Source organism: Heteronotia binoei, chromosome 17 (assembly GCF_032191835.1).
Source record: "Heteronotia binoei isolate CCM8104 ecotype False Entrance Well chromosome 17, APGP_CSIRO_Hbin_v1, whole genome shotgun sequence".
NCBI classification, from domain to species: Eukaryota; Metazoa; Chordata; class Lepidosauria; order Squamata; family Gekkonidae; genus Heteronotia; species Heteronotia binoei.
This window is the reverse complement of record NC_083239.1, coordinates 53,853,262-53,874,277: the sequence shown is the minus strand read 5'-3', so window position 1 is coordinate 53,874,277 and position 21,016 is coordinate 53,853,262. Positions and strand designations below refer to the sequence as shown.

The 21,016-nt window shown below is 49.9% G+C and overlaps 1 protein-coding gene across 1 annotated transcript; it reads right to left on the bottom strand.

Moving 5' to 3' along the window:
• Positions 1 to 17,384: 17,384 nt before the first annotated feature.
• LOC132585913 (transmembrane protein 229B-like) lies at positions 17,385 to 17,891 on the bottom strand. The gene has a single exon (XM_060257789.1). The coding sequence runs from the start codon at positions 17,889 to 17,891 to the stop codon at positions 17,385 to 17,387; it is 507 nt and encodes a 168-aa protein (XP_060113772.1).
• Positions 17,892 to 21,016: the final 3,125 nt, after the last annotated feature.

Here is a 21,016-nt window from a genome sequence, read left to right as displayed (position 1 = left end):
TAGAAAAAGAACGGAAGATTTGTACTCTGCCCTTCTCTCTGAATCAGAGACTCAGAGCGGCTTACAATTCTCCCCCCACAACAGACACCCTGTGAGGTGTGAGGTGGGTGGGGCTGAGAGGGCTCTCACAGCAGCTGCCCTTTCAAGGGTTAGGGTTAGGGTGCAACCCTAACCCTAACTCCCGAGAGAGCTATGGCTAACCCAAGGCCATTCCAGCGGGTGCAAGTGGAGGAGTGGGGAATCAAACCCAGTTCTCCCAGATAAGAGTCGGTGCACTTAACCACTACACCAAACCGGCTCTCCATGGCTGATTCCATGACTGAACTACTCTTACTCAGAATTCTAGCAGGAGCTTCTCTGCATATTAGGCCACACCTCTCTGATGTAGCCTTGTAAGCTCTTGGAGGATTGGCTACATCGGGGGGTGCGGCCTAATATGCAAAGGATTCCACCCCTGCTCTTACAAACTTACTGAATTGTAACATCGACATACATATTGGACCTTGTTGATTGTAAATGATGTATTTATGTTTTTATATATTTATGTTTTTATGTTTATGTTTTTATATATTTATGTTTTTTATGTATTTATGTTATTTTATTTATGTATTGTATATTCTGGTTTTAAATTTGTATGCTATCTTTACTTGTTGTTAGCCACCCTGAGCCCATCAGGGGCGGGCGGGATATAAACATGATCAAATAAATTAATGCTATGAAATAATTTCCCCTAATATCCAGCCGGCAGTTTTCCACCTCTAATTTAAATTCATTATTGCTACCAACAGAAAAAAACAGCTTCCTGCCCTCCTCGAATCCTTCAAGAGAGCAACTGTGTCCCCCCTCGACCTCCCTTTCTCCAGACCGAACATTCCCAAATCCCTCACCCCTTCCTCAGAGGGTTTGCTCTCGAGCCTACCTCGAAGGGATGCTGTGCATGTTTTCAGTCATTCTTGGTCCTCACTGGCGAGGCAAACGGGGGCAAGGATGTACGAAGTAAACAAATAAAATAAATGATAGCTTGAGCTCGCACAAGGTATGTCACAAGGACAGAGGCCTCTTTTAAGATCCTAATCTGTTCCCCAAACAAGCTTTCTTCCTCTCTCTGAAGGCGCTTCTCCTCTCAGGTGCCAAGAATGCCCGTCAGCTGTTTACCTCTGCCAAACTGCCTCTGCAAAAGGGAACAATCAGCAGCCTTCAGGAACTGGAACTCAGAGCACCTCTGGATATTCCCGTTGAGATTTTGGGAAACTGGCGGGAAAAGAAGAGTTCCCAAGGGAGGTTCCAACATGAAAAAGCTGAGCTGGAATTGGCATCTCCCCCGAGTTCCTTTTCTCTCCCGCCCTTCCTCTGGGATGGTATGCATGATTCTCCCTTCTGCACAGCACCCTCCCAGCAACCCAGCGAGGTGGGCTAGGCTGAGAGAAGGCAGCTAGCCAGTGGCCAGCCAGAGAGCTTTGTGGCAGAGTGGGGTTTCTCCCCCAGATCTAGGGCTTTTCTTGTAGCGGGAACTCCTTTGCAGATTAGGCCATACCCCCATGATGTAGCCAATCCTTCAAGAGCTTACAGGGGCTCTTAGTACAGGATCTACTGTAAGCCCTTGGAGGACTGGCTACATCAGGGGTGTGTGGCTTAATATGCAAAGGAGTTCCTGCTACAAAAAAGCCCTGTCCAGGTCTAATCCCTGTCTGCGGCTATGCTGCTCCAACTGAGCCTAGGAGCTCTTAGCACCCTACAGAAAAACAAGGGCCTATCAATTGGAGAGTTACATGTGCCGTTTATCTCGCCTCTGTGGGGCAGGATCCCCTCCTACTAGGGGTTGCCAATCCCCAGGTGGGAGCAGGGGATCCCCCAGATTGGAGACCCTCCCCCCGCTTCAGGGTCATCAGAAAGTGGGGGGGGGATGTCTGCTGGGCACTCCATTATTCCCTATGGAGACTAATTCCCATAGGAAATAATGGAGAATGGATCTGTGGATATCTGGAGCTCTGGAGGGGGCTGTTTTTGAGGGAGAGGCACCAACTTTTCAGTATAACATCCAGAGCCTCTCCCCAAAACACCCCCGAAGTTTCAAAAAGATTGGACTGGGGAGTCCAATTCTATGAGCCCCCAACGAAGGTGCCCCTACTCTTCATTATTTCCTGTGGAAAGAAGGCATTTTAAATATGTGCTTGTCACACCCTTGCTCCTGGCTCCTCCCCCAAAGTCTCCTGGCTCCACCCCCAATGTCCCCAGATATTTCTTGAACTGGACTTGGCAACCCTACCTCCTACTCAGATCGCCTTGTTTGCTCTTCTGGCCCTTTTCCTGGCTTTCACCTGCGTGTTTGGCAACCTGCCTCCCTCATGGGTGGCTCGGCCTTCTGGGCATTCTTGTGGGTATACAAGGAAAAATAACACGAAGTCAGAGATGCCTGCGGCCTCAGAAAGGTTAGCGAAGGACCCTTGGCCCAAAGTATTCCCTAGTGTTGCCAAGTCCAATTCAAGAAATATCTGGGGACTTTGGGGGTGGAGCCAGGAGACATTAGGGGTGGAGCCAAGATCAAGGCCGTGACAAGCATAATTGAACTTTAAAGGGACGGCACACCTTTTCAATTCCTTCCTTCCACAGAAAATAATGAAGGATAGGGGCACCTTCTTTTGGAGCTCATAGAATTGCCCCCCCTTTTCCGATCTTTTTGAAACTTGGGGGGTATTTTGGGGAGAGGCACTAGATGCTATACTGAAAATTTGGTGCCTCTATTACAAAAAAACAGCCCTCCCAGAGCCCCAGATACCCGTGGATCAATTATTCAGGATTTTCTATGGGAATAAATCTCCATAGGGAATAACAGAGTTCCCAGCAGACATTTCCCTCCCCTCCCCCCGCTTTCTGAGGACCCTGGAGCGGGGGGGAGGCCTTCCAAACCGGGCAATCCCCTGCCCCCACATGGGGATTGGCAACCCTAGTATCCGCTCCCCCCAAGTCAAGCAAGAGGTCAGCGGATTTGTTGGAGGCAAACGGTTTATTCCAGCAGCAAGACTTGCGACGAGTGGGAATTCATTTCATCTAGGGTTGCCAATCCCCAGGTGGGGGCAGGGGATCCCCCAGTTTGGAGGCCCTCCCCCCACTTCAGGGTCATCAGAAAGCGGGGGGAGGGGAGGGAAATGTCTGCTGGGCACGCCATTATTCCCTATGGAGACCAATTCCCATAGGATATAATAGAGCATTGATGCGTGGATATCCAGGACTCCAGAGAGGGGCTGTTTTCTGAGATAGAGGCACAAATATTTCAGCATAGCATTCGGTGCCTCTCCCCAAAACACCCTCCAGGTTTCAAAAGGATTGGACCAGGGGGTCCAATTCTGTGAGCCCCCAAAGAAAGTGCCCCTCTCCTTCATTATTTCCTATGGAAGGATTTAAAAGGAGTGCGGTCCCTTTAAATGTGATGGCCAGAACTCCCTTTGAAGTTCAGTCAAGCTTGTCACAGCCTTGCTCCTGGCTCCACCCCCAATGTCTCCTGGCTCCACCCCCAATGTCTCCTGGCTCCACCCCCAAAATCCCCAGATATTTCTTGAGTCAGACTTGGCAATCCTAAGTCCATTGGATGTATCGCCCAACTCTTTCTTGACTTGGTTTCCTTCCTCCCCGGGCAGCTAACATTCAATTCAATTGGTAAAAACATTCAAAGGTACACTAACTAGGGTTGCCAATCCCCAGGTGGGGGCAGAGGATCATGACAACTGTTCTCCAGAGGTCAGACGTTCGTTCCCCTGGAGAAAATGGCTGCTTTGGAAGGTGGAATCCCAGGACATTGTAACCCACTGAAGTCGCTCCTCTCCCCCAAACCCCACTCTATATAACCTCTGCATCCAGATCTCCAGGGATTCCCCAGTCCAAAAGTTGGCCCTTCTGACTGTCCCATCAATCATATGAACATATGAAGCTGCCTTCTACTGAATCAGACCCTCGGTCCATCAAAGTCAGTATTTACTCAGACTGGCAGCGGCTCTCCAGGGTCTCAAGCTAAGGTTTTTCACACCTATTTGCCTGGACCCTTTTAGTTGGAGATGCCGGGGATTGAACCTGGGACCTTCTGCTCTACCACTGAGCCACCGTCCCTCCCCAAAATCAAAAAAGCTTGGATGATGAGCATGTGATGCAGGGCCTTTTCAGTGGTAGCCCTGGAACTCTGGAACAGGCTCCCTAAGGAGTTGTGCCTGCTCACCCCCTCAAGCTTCGCTTAAGAAGGACCAATGGTAGGTAGTACGGTATCTTCAGAGCCTTTTGGCCAGCAATAAGAAAGACTTTGGTCCTGCTTTAAATGAAGAATAACTCACTCCTTGTACATAGTTGGTCTCATGGCTACATAGCTCGCAACTGGAGAGCATTATGCCATATGTAGAAGTGAAGGTTTGGAACCAGCTATATAAGTGGCTTGCTCCATATAGAAAAACATATTGCAACAATGGGTGAGTTCTAAGAGTGCATGTTCCCTGTAACAGCTTAATTGTTTGGAGGTAAAGCTTTGGTTTCATCCCTGGGTCCTTCAAATGCACTGTATTAGTTCATAAACAGCCTGCATTAGAGTTTTGTTACTTATATTTTCAAGGTGGTTCTTGCATGAAGCCTCAGCACTTGTATCCAGTATGTATGGAGAGTGTTGTGGCAAGCAATGGGATGGAAGGTTTTGCTCATGCTTCTAGTAAAAGGAACCAGCTTACTCCCTTGTAATATACGGCACAAGTGGAAGATACCATAATACTGATGAAGCGGGAACACGAAACGCATCTGTTATATCATCGCAACGAGTTACATGTTTGCTGTATTAATAAATCGCTATGGGCTCTTTTTATAAGGATTTAATTGTATCTTACGGGTGTCAACGTGGACTTTTGCGTTAAATATATTGATTAAGTCTGAAGCGGTTTTAGATTTAAAAAGCGTGTAAATAAATTTTAAAAGCATTAAAAAGTTTGGTAGCCTATTAATATCACAGACATGTTGTGTGTTTTTTGTATAAATCCCCAGGTGGGGGGCAGGGGATCCTCTGGTTTGGAGGCCCTCCCCCCATTTCAGGGTCATGAGAAAGCGGGGGCGGGGAGGGGAGGACATGTCTGTTGGGCACCCAGTTATTCCCTATGGAGACCAATTCCCATAGGGCAGGGTTTCCCAAACTTTTTCCCCCTGTGGCCTGGTTATTTTTACACTTATCCTTCATGGCCCACTAAAATTCAGGGGTGGAGCCAGGAGACTTTCGGGTGGAGCTGGGAGATAGGAATTATGTCATTTCCTGTGATGTCACTTTCAGGGCAAGGGCCAAGGGATGTCACTTCCAAAACACACTGAACCAAAACTCCACCTCTTCCTGTGATGTCACTTCCACACCCCCAAACCTGCCTCTTCTTCTGAAGTAACTTAGTTTTCAGAAAAATCTCTCTGAAACTCATGCTGAGCCAAAATGGGGGTGGAAAGTGGGCGGTCTGCAACTTTTTCATACATTCCCTAGCTTTTATCTGCACAACACAGAGATGTTGGGGAATGGAACGAAGGAAAACAGAGCTCAGGCTTTGCAGCCTGAGTCAGTCTTCAAGCATAGCTTTTACCTGCATACCACAGAGATGAGAGAAGGAAGGAAGCCAAACGGAGCTCAGGCTTTGCAGCCTGTGTCAGTCTTCAAGCATAGCTTTTACCTGCATACCACAGAGACAGGGAAAGGAAGGAAGCCAAACGGAGCTCAGGCTTTGAAGCCTGTGTCAGTCTTCAAGTCTAGCTTTTCTCTGCACAACAGAGGGAATGGAAAGGAAGGAAGGAAGCAGAGCAGAACTCATGCTTTGCTGGGGCGGGGCTAGCTTTGGCTTTTCTTGTGACCCAGTATTGAGGCTTCTGTGGCCCGGTACTGGGTCACGACCCTGCAAATGGGAAACCCTGCCATAGGGTATAATGGAGAATTGATCCATGGGTATCCAGGGTTCTAGGGGATTTGTTTTTTAAGGTAGAGGCACCAAATTTGCATCATAGCATCTGATGACTCTCCGCAACATAATCCCCAAGTTTCAAAACAATTGGACTGAGAGGTCCAATTCTATGAGCCTCCAAAGAAGGTGCCCCTATCCTTCATTATTCCAAATGGAGGGAAGGCATTTAAAAGGAGTGTGGTCCCTTTAAATGTGATGGCCAGAACTCCCTTTGGAGTTCATTTGTGCTTGCCACACCCCTACTCCTGGCTCCACCCCCAAAGTCTCCTGGCTCCACCTCCAAAGTCCTCAGATATTTCTTGAGTCGAACTTGGCAATGCTAAGTGAGCTGGAATTCCTGGGGATCCCCAGGTCCCACCTGGAGGTTGGCATCTCTACCCAGGAGCACAAACCACATACAAGGAGAGGCCTCAAGGTTCTTTTAGAGTCACTGTGAAGAAAAGCACTATTCGAAAGCACCATTTAAACCAATGATCTGCCTCCCAGTCTAGTCCAAAAGCTAGGTTCTTCTTACCTCTGGATTCCTGCTTCCTTTTCTTCCCCCCCAGGGACTTCTTCTGAACTTCTATCAGCCACAGCAACCTTCAAGAGATCGAGTTGAAGCAGAGGAGCTTCTGGAGCCTCTTCTTCCGAGCTGGAGAAGAGTGAGCCCTAATGGTTAGGGCAGCCAGGTGAAAACTGAACACCTGGTACCCTGGAGTTCCCACCCTCCGTGCTTCTGGGCGTGTCATTTCCACTTCTCCAAGTCCCAATTTCTCCATCTGAGGCGTGTTCAAGAGGAGGCAGCTGCAGAGGGCGGTAATTAAATGCCATCGCAGGGAGTTCACACCCCATCCTACCCGGCTTGTTTTTGCTCCATCCTTTTGCCAAAAACAAAGTCACGGGAGTGAAAGCCCAGGCCAAGAGCCTTTTAGTTTCCATGGCAATTGAAGAGCTGCAAAGTTACGCCCAGCTTCAAAAATCATCTGTTGCATGGGAAGAGTCTGGTTTGAAACACGAATATCTTGGGATGCTCTCTCACAAGCCCTGCCATCCCCTGTTGTTCACCAGTAGGGTAATAATAATAATAATAATAATAAATTTATTTTTATATCCCGCCCTCCCCCGCCAAAGGCAGGCTCAAGGCGGCTAACAAGACATGGTATGCACCACGATTACGGTAAATACAATCATTGCTATAAAACACTTAAAATAGTTAAATTAAAATAGTTAAATTACATTCATAAATTAAGTTAAAATTAGATAGACAGTTAAACCATTATAAATTATGAATTTCGGTGCTACAGTTCAGACTATGTGTAGGATGGCTAGATGTCGTTTCCCGGGTTTCATCTTAAAGCGAGCTGAAAGAGGACAGTTTTGCAAGCCCTGCGAAACTGATTTAGGTCTCGCAGGGCTCACACCTCCTCTGGTAGTTGATTCCACCTTTGGGGAGCCATTGTTGAGAAGGCTTGCTCCCTCGTTGTTTTCAATCTAACCTCCCTTGGTCCAGGGACTTTTAAAAGATTTTGAGAACTAGATCTCAGTGCTCTCTGAGGAACATATGGGGAGAGGCGGTCCCTAAGGTAGGCAGGGCTTTAAAGGTAATAACCAGCACCTTATAGCAAACTCGGTACACAATCGGCAGCCAGTGCAGGTCCCGCAGCCCAGGCTGCACATGTTCCCACCGAGGTAGTCCCACTAACAGCCTGGCCACCGCATTCTGCACTAGCTGCAGCCCCCGCATTCGGTATAAGGGCAGCCCCATGTAGAGGGCGTTACAGTAGTCTAGCCTCGAGGTGACCGTTGCATGGATCACAGTTGCCAAGGGAGGAACCGCTTATGAAAGGACTCCTCACGGTTTCGATCACTTCGTCAGCCTCCTTCTCCCGACATTACACAGAGCCTCAGCTCAATTTTTTCAACATGGGTCTACATGGAGAGCCGGCAGCAACTGATGAGAGCCTGTGTAGACCCATGTTGAAAAAATTGAGCTGAGGCTCCGTGTAACGTCGGGAGAAGGAGGCTGACGAAGTGATCGAAACCGTGAGAAGTCCTTTCACAAGCGGTTCCTTCCATACTCTCTCCGCATCGTTAGGAGTCAGGCACTGAGGAAAAAAGCGTTCACCCACAACTGAATCTACTTGAAGGAAGCTGATTTACAGGGCTACTGAAAGACTGTGTGGGAAAATTCATATGTTGAAAGCTCTGTGTTTCTTAGTTTTGTTTTGTTTGAGTTTCATTTAGGCTTGCACTAAAACGTATTTATACACGTTTTCATTTAAATTTCGTAGCTTCCAGTGGTTTTTCTGTTATTCCCCTGAGGAAAATGGCTGCTCGGAAAGGTGGATTTTCTGGCATTAGATCCTGCTGAGACCCCACCCCTCCCTAAAACCCACCCACCCCAGGCTCCATTGCCCCAGTCCCCAGAAATTTCTGAACTGGAAGTTGGGGCGACCCTCTCTTTGAAAGATCTCTGCCCTGTCTTGAAAGAATTTGAGGCTGCCCTGGCCTCTGCTTGGCTCTGTGTTTTCTCTCCCTCTTGAACCGGCCCATGTTGTTGTGAGAATGTGTGATGTGATCTGAACGCACACCCACTCCCTCCCACAATGCAGAAGTTGTGTACTGGCTGCTCAGCTGGCGAAAGGTGACTCAACTCATTGTTCTTGCCACACCACAGTGATAGAGAAGAGACTGAACTTTGCCTTGGAAGCAGTTGGAGAGAGACTCCGCCTCCCCCAGGGAATGGATGTGTACAGACATTTCCTGTGTCCCTGAGTCTGACCAAATAGCTATGGAAGGCTTTGGGAATAATGCAAAAACCTGATGAATCTATGCAGCTCCCAAAGGGTGAGAGCAAGTGGTGGGACACATGCTTGAAGGTTCTTTTACATCATCTTCACAAGTTCTCTGGGAGAGAAGAACATCAGAAGAGCCCTGCTGGATCAGACCAGGGAGGGTCCATCTAGTCCAGCCTCCTGTCTCCCACAGTGGCCAGCCAGTTCCTCTGGAGGGCCAGCAACAGGGCAGAGATTCTGAGGCCTTCCCCTGAGAAGAACATCAGAGGAGCCCTGCTGGATCAGACCGGGGAGGGTCCATCTAGTCCAGCCTCCTGTCTCACACAGTGGCCAGCCAGTTCCTCTGGAGGGACAACAGGGCAGAGGGGCCGAGGCCTTCCCCTGAGAAGAACATCAGAAGAGCCCTTCTGGATCAGACCAGGGAGGATCCATCTAGTCCAGCCTCCTGTCTCACACAGAGGCCAGCCAGTTCCTCTGGAAGGACAACAGCAGGGCACAGAGGCCGAGGCCTTCTCCTAATGTCATCTCCTGGCTCTAGGTCCTAAAGGTTTAGTGCCTCTGAATGTGGAGGTTCCCTTTAATCATAAGAACATCAGAAGAACTCTGCTGGATCAGACCTGTGGTCCATCAAGTCCAGCATCCTTACACAGCAGAAAACCAGTCTCTCTGGAGGGCCAACAGGCAGGGCATGGAGGCCAAGATCTTCATAAGAACATAAGAAGAGCCTTGTTGGATCAGACCTGTGGTCCATCTAGTCCAGCCTCCTGTCTCACACAGTGGCCAACCAGTCCCTCTGGAGGGCCAACAAGGCATAGAAGCTGAGGCCTTCCCTGATGTTGCCTCCTGGCTCTGGGATTCAAGGTTGACTGCCCCTCTGATTGTGGAGGTTCCCCTCAGTCATCACCATAGGTAAGTAGCCATTGTCAGCTACTTGAACCCAGCTTCTGCTGGGATCGAACTCAGGTCATGAGCAGAGCTTGGACTGCAGTATTACAGCTTACCACTCTGCACCATGGGGCTAGTAGCCACAAGGTACAGATGGAAGACTCTGTCTGGGGCAGTGATGCTCTGTATTCTTGGTGCTCGGAATGGGCAACAGTGGGAAGGCTTCTAGTGTTCTGGCCCCACTGATGGACCTCCTGATGGCACCTGGTTTTTTTTGGCCACTGTGTGACACAGAGTGTTGGACTGGAGGGGCCATTGGCCTGATCCAACATGGCTTCTCTTGTGTTCTTATGTCTGGGGCAATGATGCTCTGTATTCTTGGTACTTGGTGGGGGGCACAGAGGGAGGGCTTCTAGTGTCCTGGCCCCACTGATGGACCTCCTGATGGCACCTGTTGTTTGGTTTTTTTGCCACTGTGTGACACAGTGTTGGACTGGATGGGCCACTGGCCTGATCCAACATGGCTTCTCTTAGGTTCGTATGTGACACAGAGTGTTGGACTGGATGGGCCACTGGCCTGATCCAACATGGCTTCTCTTATGTTCTTACGTGACACAGAGTATTGGACTGGAGGGGCCATTGGCCTGATCCAACATGGCTTCTCTTGTGTTCTTATGTCTGGGGCAATGATGCTCTGTATTCTTGGTACTTGGTGGGGGGCACAGAGGGAGGGCTTCTAGTGTCCTGGCCCCACTGATGGACCTCCTGATGGCACCTGTTGTTTGTTTGTTTTTGCCACTGTGTGACACAGTGTTGGACTGGATGGGCCACTGGCCTGATCCAACATGGCTTCTCTTAGGTTCGTATGTGACACAGAGTGTTGGACTGGATGGGCCAGTGGCCTGGTCCAACATGGCTTCTCTTAGGTTCCTCCTGTCTTAAAGCATTGAGGAAACTAACAATTCCTTTTAGAGAGGGAATGGATATAACCTTTGGCAAACCTGTTCTTTATCTAGCCAAAGTGTCCCTAGACTAGAGCCCTTGGCGGGAATAAAAAACCAGTTCGCCTGAAAAAGCGCCCCAAGGCTCCTATTCCAATTAGCTCCTCTTCATTAACACCTTGAGTAACATTTGAAGCTTTTAGTGGAACTAGCTCATGCGTCGCCCTCTACTGGGAGCAGGAAGAAACGCAGCAGAATCTCTGAAATCAACGTTACTTTTTAAAAAGGAATATTTCAGAAGCCCCAAGACTTTGGACTGAAATCTTATTTGGCTGGAGTAATTTGAAATGTGTTGGAGAAGTTTAGGTATACCTTGGATTGCCAAAAAAATCAAATAAGGAGGTTCTAGCCCCGTGGCCCAGAGTGGTAAAGCTACAGTACTGCAGTCTGAGCTCTGCTCACGACCGGAGTTTGATCCCAGCGGATGCTGGGTTCAAGTATCCGGCTCAGTGTTGACTCAGCCTTCCATCCTTCTGAGCTCGGTAAAATGAGTGCCCAGCTTGCTGTGGAGGGGAAGTGTAGATCAGGGGTGTTAAAGTTGCTGCCTAGGGGCCGAATCAGGCCCCCGAGCAACTGGCTGTCATCTGCTTCCTTCTCCCTCTCTCTTGCTTCCTTCTGCATCACAGCTTGCTTTGCAAGGCTTGCACAGGCGCTACAGAGCAAAACCTCTATTTTCTCCATTGGCTGAGGCTCCTCCCTTGGGGATGAAGGGGGGGGAGGCAAAGTTTGCTTTGCAAGGCTCTCTCAGTTGCACAGCAGAGCCACTGAGCCAAACCTCTCTTCCTTCTATTGGCTGAGGCTCCTCTCCCTCCTGGTCCCCTGGGGAAGGAAGGAAAGAGCCAGAGCTTCCTTGGCCCAGTTCCCTGGATCCCATGGGAGAAATACAAAGAAAGCCCCTTCGAGATCAACGAGTGCTAATGTTTTAAGCATGTTTTAAGTTTGTTTGTTTGTTTTTTAAAAAATGTGTTTGTGTCTTTTATAAAGTTTGTATCTCTGCTACCTTCTCTTAAATAAATGCACACATGGCCTAACATGGCCCAGCCCAACAAGGTCTCATTTATGCCAGTTCCGGCCCTCATAACAAATGAGTTTGACACCCCTGTGGAGGATTCCTTTGGGAACTCTTGTCCATGTGCTTGTAAGTCTCCCTAAGGTTGCAAACAAATAGCAGTGGATCAGGGCTGTGAGAACTCCTGAAGCCTCCAATGATGCTGTTGAGCCGTGGCTCAGCGGCAGAGCCTCTGCTTGGCAGACAGAAGGTCCCAGGTTCAATCCCCGGCATCTCCAGCTCAAAGGACCAGGCAGGAGGGGATGGGAAAGACCTCAGCCTGAGACTCTGGAGAGCCAGGAAGTGGGGCTGTAGCTCAGCAGAAGAGCCTCTGCTTGGAAGCAGAAGGTCCCACGTTCAATCCCCAGCATCTCCAGTTCAAAAGGACCAGGAAGGGGGAGATGGGAAAGACCTCAGCCTGAGACTCTGGAGAGCCATGAAGTGGGGCTGTAGCTCAGCAGAAGAGCCTCTGCTTGGAAGCAGAAGGTCCCAGGTTCAATCCCCAGCATCTCCAGTTCAAAAGGACCAGGAAGGGGGAGATGGGAAAGACCTCTGCCTGAGACTCTGGAGAGCCAAGAAGTGGGGCTGTAGCTCAGCAGAAGAGCCTCTGCTTGGAAGCAGAAGGTCCCAGGTTCAATCCCCAGCATCTCCAGTTCAAAAGGACCAGGAAGGGAGAGATGGGAAAGACCTCAGCCTGAGACTCTGGAGAACCATTAAGTGGGGCTGTAACTCAGCAGAAGAGTCTCTGCTTGGTATGCAGAAGGTCCCAGTTTCAATCCCTGGCATCTCCAGTTCAAAGGACCAGGCAGGAGGTGATGGGAAAGACCTCAGCCTGAGACCCTGGAGAGCCATGAAGTGGGGCTGGAGCTCAGCAGAAGAGCCTCTGCTTGGCAGGCAGAAGGTCCCAAGTTCAATCCCCAGCACCTCTGGCCAAAAGGACCAGGCAGTAGGTGATGTGAAGGACCCCTGCCTGAGAACCTGGAGAGCCGCTGCCCAGTGTGAGTTGGCAAAACCGGCCTTTATAGATCAAGGGCCTGATTCATAGAATCCTAGAGTTGGAAGGGACCTCTAGGGTCATCTTGTCCAACCCCCTGCACAAGGCAGAAATTCGGTATAGGGCAGCTTCAAGTGCTCATGTGACCCTTGGAGGCTGGCCTTTTGAGGGTTCACTCGAGTTGAACATATGAACATATGAAGCTGCCTTATACTGAATCAGACCCTTGGTCCATCAAAGTCAGTATTGTCTACTCAGATTGGCAGCGGCTCTCCAGGGTCTCAAGCTGAGGTTTTTCACACCTATTTGCCTGGACCCTTTTTTGGAGATGCCAGGGATTGAACCTGGGACCTTCTGCTTCCCAAGCAGATGCTCTACCACTGAGCCACTGTCCCTCCCCAGGATTCACCCCCCCTCCCTCTGAGTCTCAAGCAAAGGGGTGTTGGACTCATTTGTTCAACAGGGGGTCCAATTCTATGAGCCCCCAAAGGAAGTGCCCTTATCCTTCATTATTTCCAGTGGAGGGAAGACATTTAAAAGGTGTGTGTTCCTTTTAACTGTGATGGCCAGAACTCCCTTGGGAGTTCAATGATGCTTGTCGCAACCTTGCTCCTGGCTCTACCCCCAAAGTCTCCTGGCTCCACCCCCAAAGTCCCCACATATTTCTTGAATTGGGCTTGGCAACCCTAGTCCCACCCCAAATTCCCGTCAGCATCTTGGTGACATTCACAAGCAATGCAAACAAAGGCAGAGATAACTTCATTTATTCACTTCATTTACGTTCCACTGTTCTCCCCAAGAGGGGTCTCAAAGCAACCGAAATCATTCTCCAGGCCTCCATTTTATCTTCACAACAACCCTGTGAAGTAGGTCAGGCGGAGAGGGTGTGACTGGCCCAAGGTCACCCAGCAAGCTTCCATGGCAGAGGAGTGATTCGAACCTGTTCCTCTCATACTGGCTCTCGCTTCTAGAAGGCACTTGGAGAGCAGGGTGGTGGCTTTGCCAGTCCCCTTGACGGGTTCATTCCAGCCGTGCCTTTCCCGGATGGACTCAAGGGCGAAAAGAACTAAACTTTGCATGGAGCCAATTGGCTAGGGCCTGCGACGTCACCAACCCAGAGTGGTTTTTACATTTTTAATAGAACGTTCCCCCTTAAAAAAAAAAAAAAAGGAACAGAATAATAAATGTATAAATATGTTTTCTGTGCATCTGAAAAGAGAAAGAAAAGGCAATGGGGGGTGGGTTTAAGACGGACGTTGTTTGTGCTCTTGGTACGGCTGTTGTGTCATTTCAGTTGTGAAGCTGGGCTTGGCGTAAAGCTGCCCAGGAGGGAAATTCCTGGAGATTTGGGGGTGGAGCCTGGGGGAGGGACCTCAGCGGGGTACAATGCCTTTGAGCCCACCCTGAAAAAGCTTTAGAGACCATCTAGTCTAACCCCACTTTGCTCAACACGAGTTAAAGGTTCAGCTTGGCTACAAACACTGCAGCTCAGTTGTAATACCAAGAGATCTCCAGCCGTCACCTGGAGGTTGTGAAACCAGAGAGGTCACGGGTATGAGGTATATAACTTCGAACACTCCGTGAGAGCTTGAACTGAAACATACGTCGAAAACAAAGCTTTAAACCGCAGTCTTTTGCGCATATTCATTTAGAATTATTTCACAGTCCGTTTTACGAGGCACGATGGTTTTTCTTCCTTTGTAGCACTTCCTGAATGCCCCCAAGTGATTGCGATTCCCAAACTGCAGCAGACAGAAGCAGCAGCCCAGTTAAAAGTCCCGTCACACCAGTTTCGGAAACAGCAATCGCACCTGCATTGGACTTCAGAAAGTGAGAGGTCTGGAGACCAAGTCCTATGAGGAAAGGTTGAAGGAGCTGGGGATGTTTAGCCTGGAGAGGAGACGGCTGAGAGGTGATAGGATCACCATCTTCAAGTACTTGAAGGGCTGTCCTATAGAGGATGGGGTGGAATTGTTTTCTGTGGCCCTGGAAGGTAGGACCAGAACCAAGGGGTTGAAATTAAATCAAAAGAGTTTCCAGCTCAATATTAGGAAGAACTTCCTGACCGTGAGAGCGGTTCCTCAGTGGAACAGGCCTCCTCCTGGGGAGGTGGTGGGCTCTCCTTCCATGGAGGTTTTTAAACAGAGGCTAGATGGCCATCTGACAGCAATGAAGATCCTGTGAATTTAGGGGGAGGTATTTGTGGGTTTTCTGCATTGTGCAGGGGGTTGGACTAGATGACCCTGGAGGTCCCTTCCAACTCTAGGATTCTATGCATATTGTAAAATGGACTGTAAAATAATTCCAAATTAATATGTGAAAAAGACTGTGGTTTAAAACTTTGTTTTCAATATTTGTTGTTGTTCAGTCGCACAGTCGAGTCCGATTCTTTGCAACCCCACGGACCAAGTCACACCAGGCCCTCCTGTCTTCCACTATCCTCTGAAGTCTGCTCAGATTTGTGTTTGTTACATCAGTAATGCTGTCCAGCCATCTCCTCTTTTGCCGTCCCCTTCTTCTTTTGCCTTCTGTCTTTCCCAGCATCAGGGTCTTCTCCAGGGAGTGCTCCCTTCTCATTGGCTGGCCAAAGGATTTGACCTTCAGCTTCAGCATCTGACCTTCCAGGGAACAGCCAGGGTTGATTTCCCTTAGGACTGACGGATTGGATCTTATTGCAGTCCAAGAGACTCTCAGAAGTCTTCTCCAGCACCACAGCTCAAAAGCATCTATTCCTCTGCGCTCGGCCTTCCTTATGGTCCAGCTCTCACAGCCAATATACGTATTAGTTAAGTTTTCAATATACATATTAGTTAAAGCTCTCACGGAGTGTTCTAAGTTATATACCACCTGGAAGTTGGCAGCTGTACTGGGAAAGGGAAAAGCCCATTCAGGGACCCAAAAAGGGGGAAGGAAATGCAAAGCTCAACTCTGCCCCCTTCCCCGTAGTAACCCGTGGGTGGATACTCTGCCTGCAGCCCCCCCCACACACACACACAGCTCTGCTTTCAAACCAGGGCCAAAGTCGGTCCCTCCATTTTAAAGCGGGAAGCTCGTGGGCTGTGATTATAGCGTTGCCAGCTCCAGGTTGGGAAATCCCTGGAGATTAGGGGGGTGGAGCCTGGGGAGGGCGTGGTTTGGGGAGCGGAGGGACTTCAGGCCAGAATCCACCTTTCAAAGCGTCCGTTTTCTCCTGGTGAACTGACCTCTGGGAGATTTCCAGCTGCCACCTGGAGACTGGCAACCCTAGAGCCTGCGAACGGGGTCATACAGAGAAGAAGAAGACTGCAGATTTATACCCCGCCCTTCTCTCTGAATCAGAGACTCAGAGTGGCTTTCAATCTCCTATATCTTCTCCCCCAACAACAGACACCCTGTGCGGTGGGTGGGGCTGAGAGAGCTCTCACAGCAGCTGCTCTTTCAAGGACAAGTCCTGCGATAGCTATGGCTGACTCCAGGCCATTCCAGCAGCTGCAAGTGGAGGAGTGAGGAATCAAGCCCGGTTCTCCCTGATAAGAGTCCATGCACTTAAGAAGACTGCAGATTCATACCCCGCCCTTCTCTCTGAATCAGAGACTAAGAGCAGTTTATAATCTCCTATATCTTCTCCCCCCCACAACAGACACCGTGAGGTGGGTGAGGCTGAGAGGGCTCTCACAGCAGCTGCCCTTTCAAGGACAACCTCTGCCTGAGCTACGGCTGACCCAAGGCCATTCCAGCAGCTGCAAGTGGAGGAGTGGGGAATCAAACCCGGTTCTCCTAGATAAGAGAGCTACGGCTGACCCCAGGCCATTCCAGCAGCTGCAAGTGGAGGAGTGGGGAATCAAACCCGGTTCTCCCAGATAAGAGTCCGCACACTTAACCACTGCACCAAACCGGCTCTCCCATTGAATCCGAGGCTCTTCCTGCATTTCACGTGTGGGGAAATCCAGTTCTTGCTAAGCAAGCAAGGTACGTACCAAAGAACTAAAATGGGTGAGCCTGCCCCCTAACAAAGACAGCACTGCCCCCACTGGAAGCGGGAAACCGCCACCATATGGCAAGAATATGTCAGCACAGAACACCTACTTCCTCAGAGGCTACCAGCACCTATAATAATATTCATAATAATAATATAATAATAATAGTAAAGTTTTGACTCCTGCCCTTCCTCAGGAAAGCATAGACCGGGTTATCCTCTTTGAGGATACCCTTTGAGGTAGGTTAGGCTGAGCGATCATGTCTGGATCCAGGTCGTCCAGCGACCTTTGTGACCGGCAGGGAGAATCGGGACCTGGCTCTTCCCTCACGGGCAAAAGCGCCTGCATCGGCTCGAGGAAACAGGAAGGTCTTTCCCGCTCCAACCTCTTGCCTTCTGAGGAGAAGAAGAAGAAGAAGATATTGGATTTATATCCCGCCCTCCCCTCCGAAGAGTCTCAGAGCGTCTCACAATCTCCTTTCCCTTCCTCCCCCACAACAGACACCCTGTGAGGTGGGTGGGGCTGAGAGAGCTCTGACAGAAGCTGCCCTTCCAAGGACAGCTGTGCGAGAGCTCTGGCTGACCCAAGGCCATTCCAGCAGGTGCAAGTGGAGGAGCGGGGAATCAAACCCGGTTCTCCCGGATAAGAGTCCGCACGCTTCACCACGAGGCCAAACTGGCTCTCCGCAGAGAGAAAAGAGGCAGAGACTCAATCCGAAGAAAGGCAGAGCGAGTTCGAGGGGCAGCGGCAGGCCGCACCCTTCTCTTCACTCTTCTTTGTTTGGTGTTTTAGATTCATTTTTGGTTACGGGGCACTCCTTGGGTTTCCAGGACTTGTCCAGCCGTAGGCGGAGGACATTATAGACCACGACCCTCTCCAGCAAGAGGGAGCCAACAAACCAGAGGGGAAAATACTCCAGGGTGATGATGCCCATGAAGTTGTAACGGAAGCCGCTGTAGTCCCAGGGGCATGCTTTGAAGCAGTGCAGGATGAAGCCCGTGCAGAACTCCCAGCCGTAGATGCAAAGGGTGTAGAGGATGCCCCGGACCACGAAGTTAAACCGGCCCTGCAGCCGGAGGTAGAGGTGTTCCAAGATCCTGCCAAAAGTGCCGTAGATGAACAGGGCCCACACGCTGGTGATCCCCATCAATTTCCAGTCGCGGTGCGCGAAGAAGTTACACGTGGCTGTGAACATGATCTCCGCGAAGAAGCCGTGGAGGGCGTAGATGTACCAGCGGCACAAGGGGCCCAAGGGTTTGTATATGCTACCCATGGCTGGCGACCTGTGGGGAGGAAGACACAGAAGGGGTTAATGCAGGGGTGTCAAACATGCAGCCCAGGGGCCAAATCAGCCCCCCCCCAGAGGGCTCCTATCAGGCCCACAAGCAACTGGCTGTCATCTGCTTCCTTCTCCCTCTCTCTTGCTTCCTTCTGCATCACACAGCTTGCTTTGCCAGGCTTGCTCAATCGCACAGCAGAGCTACAGAGCAAAACCTCTCTTTTCTCCATTCAGAGCAAGCAAGATGTGTCAGTTATCAGAGACTGTTATAGAAACAAAATATTGCAAGAGTGCTAATCTCAGTTGGCCAGCTTGGAGAAGGTGCTTTCCTCTTTCTATCACTTCTCCAAGCCAAATCAGCCAGCAGCCTTGGAGAATGCATTTAAATTTAAGTTGCTTTCTTTTCACCTCTCTCTCTCCCCCCAATCTGTGAAGCTATGGAAGCTATGGAGTTCTGTTTTGCCCCCTGTGCTATTGGAGGGCCATTCAGTGGCATGCGGCCATCTCTGCACATCCTAAGGACACTCAGTTCTGCTTCAGAACAGGGCTTCGCTGCAGGGACGGAAGCCCAGCCACCAGGGGTGGCCAAACTTGCTTAACATAAGAGCCACGTAGAATTTATGTCAGATGTTTGAGAGCCACAAGACATGAACGTCAGAAGGAAGGGAGGGAGGGAGGGAGAGATAAAGCAGGGAGGGACAGAAGGGAGGAAGGGGGGGAGGAGGGAAGGAAGGGAGGAAGGAAGGCAGGGAGGGACGGAAGGGAGGGAGGAAGAGAGAGAGGGAGGGAGGAAGGGAAGAAAGGGAGGGAGGGAGGAGAAGAAGATATTGGATTTATATCCCGCCCTATATTCTGAATCTCAGAGCGGTCACAATCTTTTTTACCTCCCCCCCCCCCCCCACAACAGCCTGGGGCTGAGAGAGCTTTTACAGCAGCTTCCCTTTCAAGGACAACTTCTATGAGAGGTATGGCTGACCCAAGGCCATTGCAACAGGTGCAAGTGGAGGAGTGGGGAATCAAATCTGGTTCTCTCGGATAAGAGTCCGCGCACTTCACCACTACACCAAACTGGCGAAGGAAGGAAGGAAGGAAGGAAGGAAGGAAGGAAGGAAGGAAGGAAGGAAGGAAGGAAGGAAGGAAGGAAGGATGAATGGATTTTTGCAGATTTGGAAGCTGGGAGGGAAATTGGAGGGAGCCGCGAGTCAAAATGCAGCTGCACAGCACCTAGCGGGGAATCGATCGATTGATCCAAGGAAAGCAAAAGGGGCAGAGCGACTGCTACAGCGGAGTCGGTCATTGTCTGTCCACCTCTCTGCTGTAGGGGAAACAGTGGCCTACCTGGCTGGTTGTGGTCGAAGACCGTGTGATAATGTATGTGACCGAAGGCAGCTCCGACTCTAGGAAGCTGCTATCCCCAAATCTTGTTCTTGGTTTCTCAGCTGCTGCTAGATTTGCATCTAGCTCTTAATACCAGAGGAGTCCTGTAAGGTCACCTCGTTCTAATTAGTGGCATTCCAGCCAGGGGCGTGTCCTTCGGAAGTGAGCATCCATCCTCTCTGATCCACCCGTGTCCCCAAACACGTCTACCTTGGAATACCATCTGCATGTTTCCAACCCTTCCCCAATGACCAAGAGAGCCAACAACTGACCGGAGATCTATTTTAGTTTCAGGAATTCAGATCATTCGTTTCGGGATGAAGTTGCGAAAGAAAGAAAAAAAAAAAGACGAAGGCGTGTCTCCAACTAGACAGCAGAACTGCTACGTAAACCAGAGAAAAGAAGGTTCGGGCTCTTGGTCAACATCCCCTTTCAGGGCCAGTGTGTTGTAGCCAGGGGTCATTTTGTAGAAAAATAGGTGGTGGAGCTCATCCAGGGATTGTTATGCAGCTGTAGCTACTATTCAATGGACAAGGGAGGTGGGGAGGAAGAGGGGGAACCCTCAGAAAGGTTCGGGAGTTGTGCTCCTGTGAGCTCCTGTTGAATTCGAGGCCTGGTTTTAGCAGTCCAGAGAGACAGATTATTATCTCGGAGACCCAGATTCAAATCTCTCCACCCCAATGCCAGAGAAGCCTGCTGGGCAACCTTGTTTGAACCTGTTTGGGATGCAAACGAGTTAAAAACAATTAAATACCAGTTAATAACCTCCTCCTTTACAGGCAAGCTTTCAGCCAGTGCTGCACCAATTGCACTGGCTGCCAATTGAGTACCGGATCCGCTTCAAGGTTTTGGCACCAACGTTCAAAGCCTTACATGGCCTGGGACCGACATACTTGAGGGACCGCCTTTCCCAATATACGCCCTGGAGGGCGTTGAGGTCTGCTACGCAGCACCTCCTGACCACCCCTGGCCCAAAGGATGTCCATCTCACCTCAACCCGGGCCTGGGCTTTTTTGGCCTTGGTCCCTGCCTGGTGGAACCATCTCCCTATGGAGATTCGGGCCCTACCTGAGTTACTGCCGTTTCGTAGGGCCTGTAAGACGGAGCTGTTCCACCGGGCTTTTGGTTGAGGCAACGGGTGTCCGATTCCACCAGCTATCCTATCAGTCGACCTCCCTTGTCGTGCTTTCAAGCTTTATAGCCTATTGAGGTGCTGAACCTGATTTTAACGCCATCACTTCTTCGCGGGCGAAAAACTATGTTTTGTGGAATGTGCCCATTCCATCGGTGGTGCACCTTATTTAGTTTTACCGTTCCGCTGTTTTGGTTTTATTGTATTGTTTTGAATTTGACTTGTCGGCTTTTATTGTCTACTCTCTTGTTGTGATCCGCCCTGAGCCCGTTATGGGAAAGGGCGAAATGTAAGATTTCTTAATAAACTAAAAATAATAAAATAAATTCTCTCCCCTCTGCCTGCCAGTTCCCTGGGAAAGGCGGTTTTCTGTCACAGTGCTCAGAAGACAAAGATCTGCAAAAATGGGGCCGGTTGTTGTAGATTTTCCAGGCTGTGTGGCCGTGGTCTTGGCATTGTGAGACCTGACGTTTTGCCAGCAACTGTGACTGGCATCCTCAGAGGTGTAACCCGGAAAACTGGAGTTCTCTCTGGGTCAAATTGAGAAGAAGTTGGTAGGCAGATAATTTATATCTACTCAGGCAGGGTATCATTATCAGCAGCATCTGGT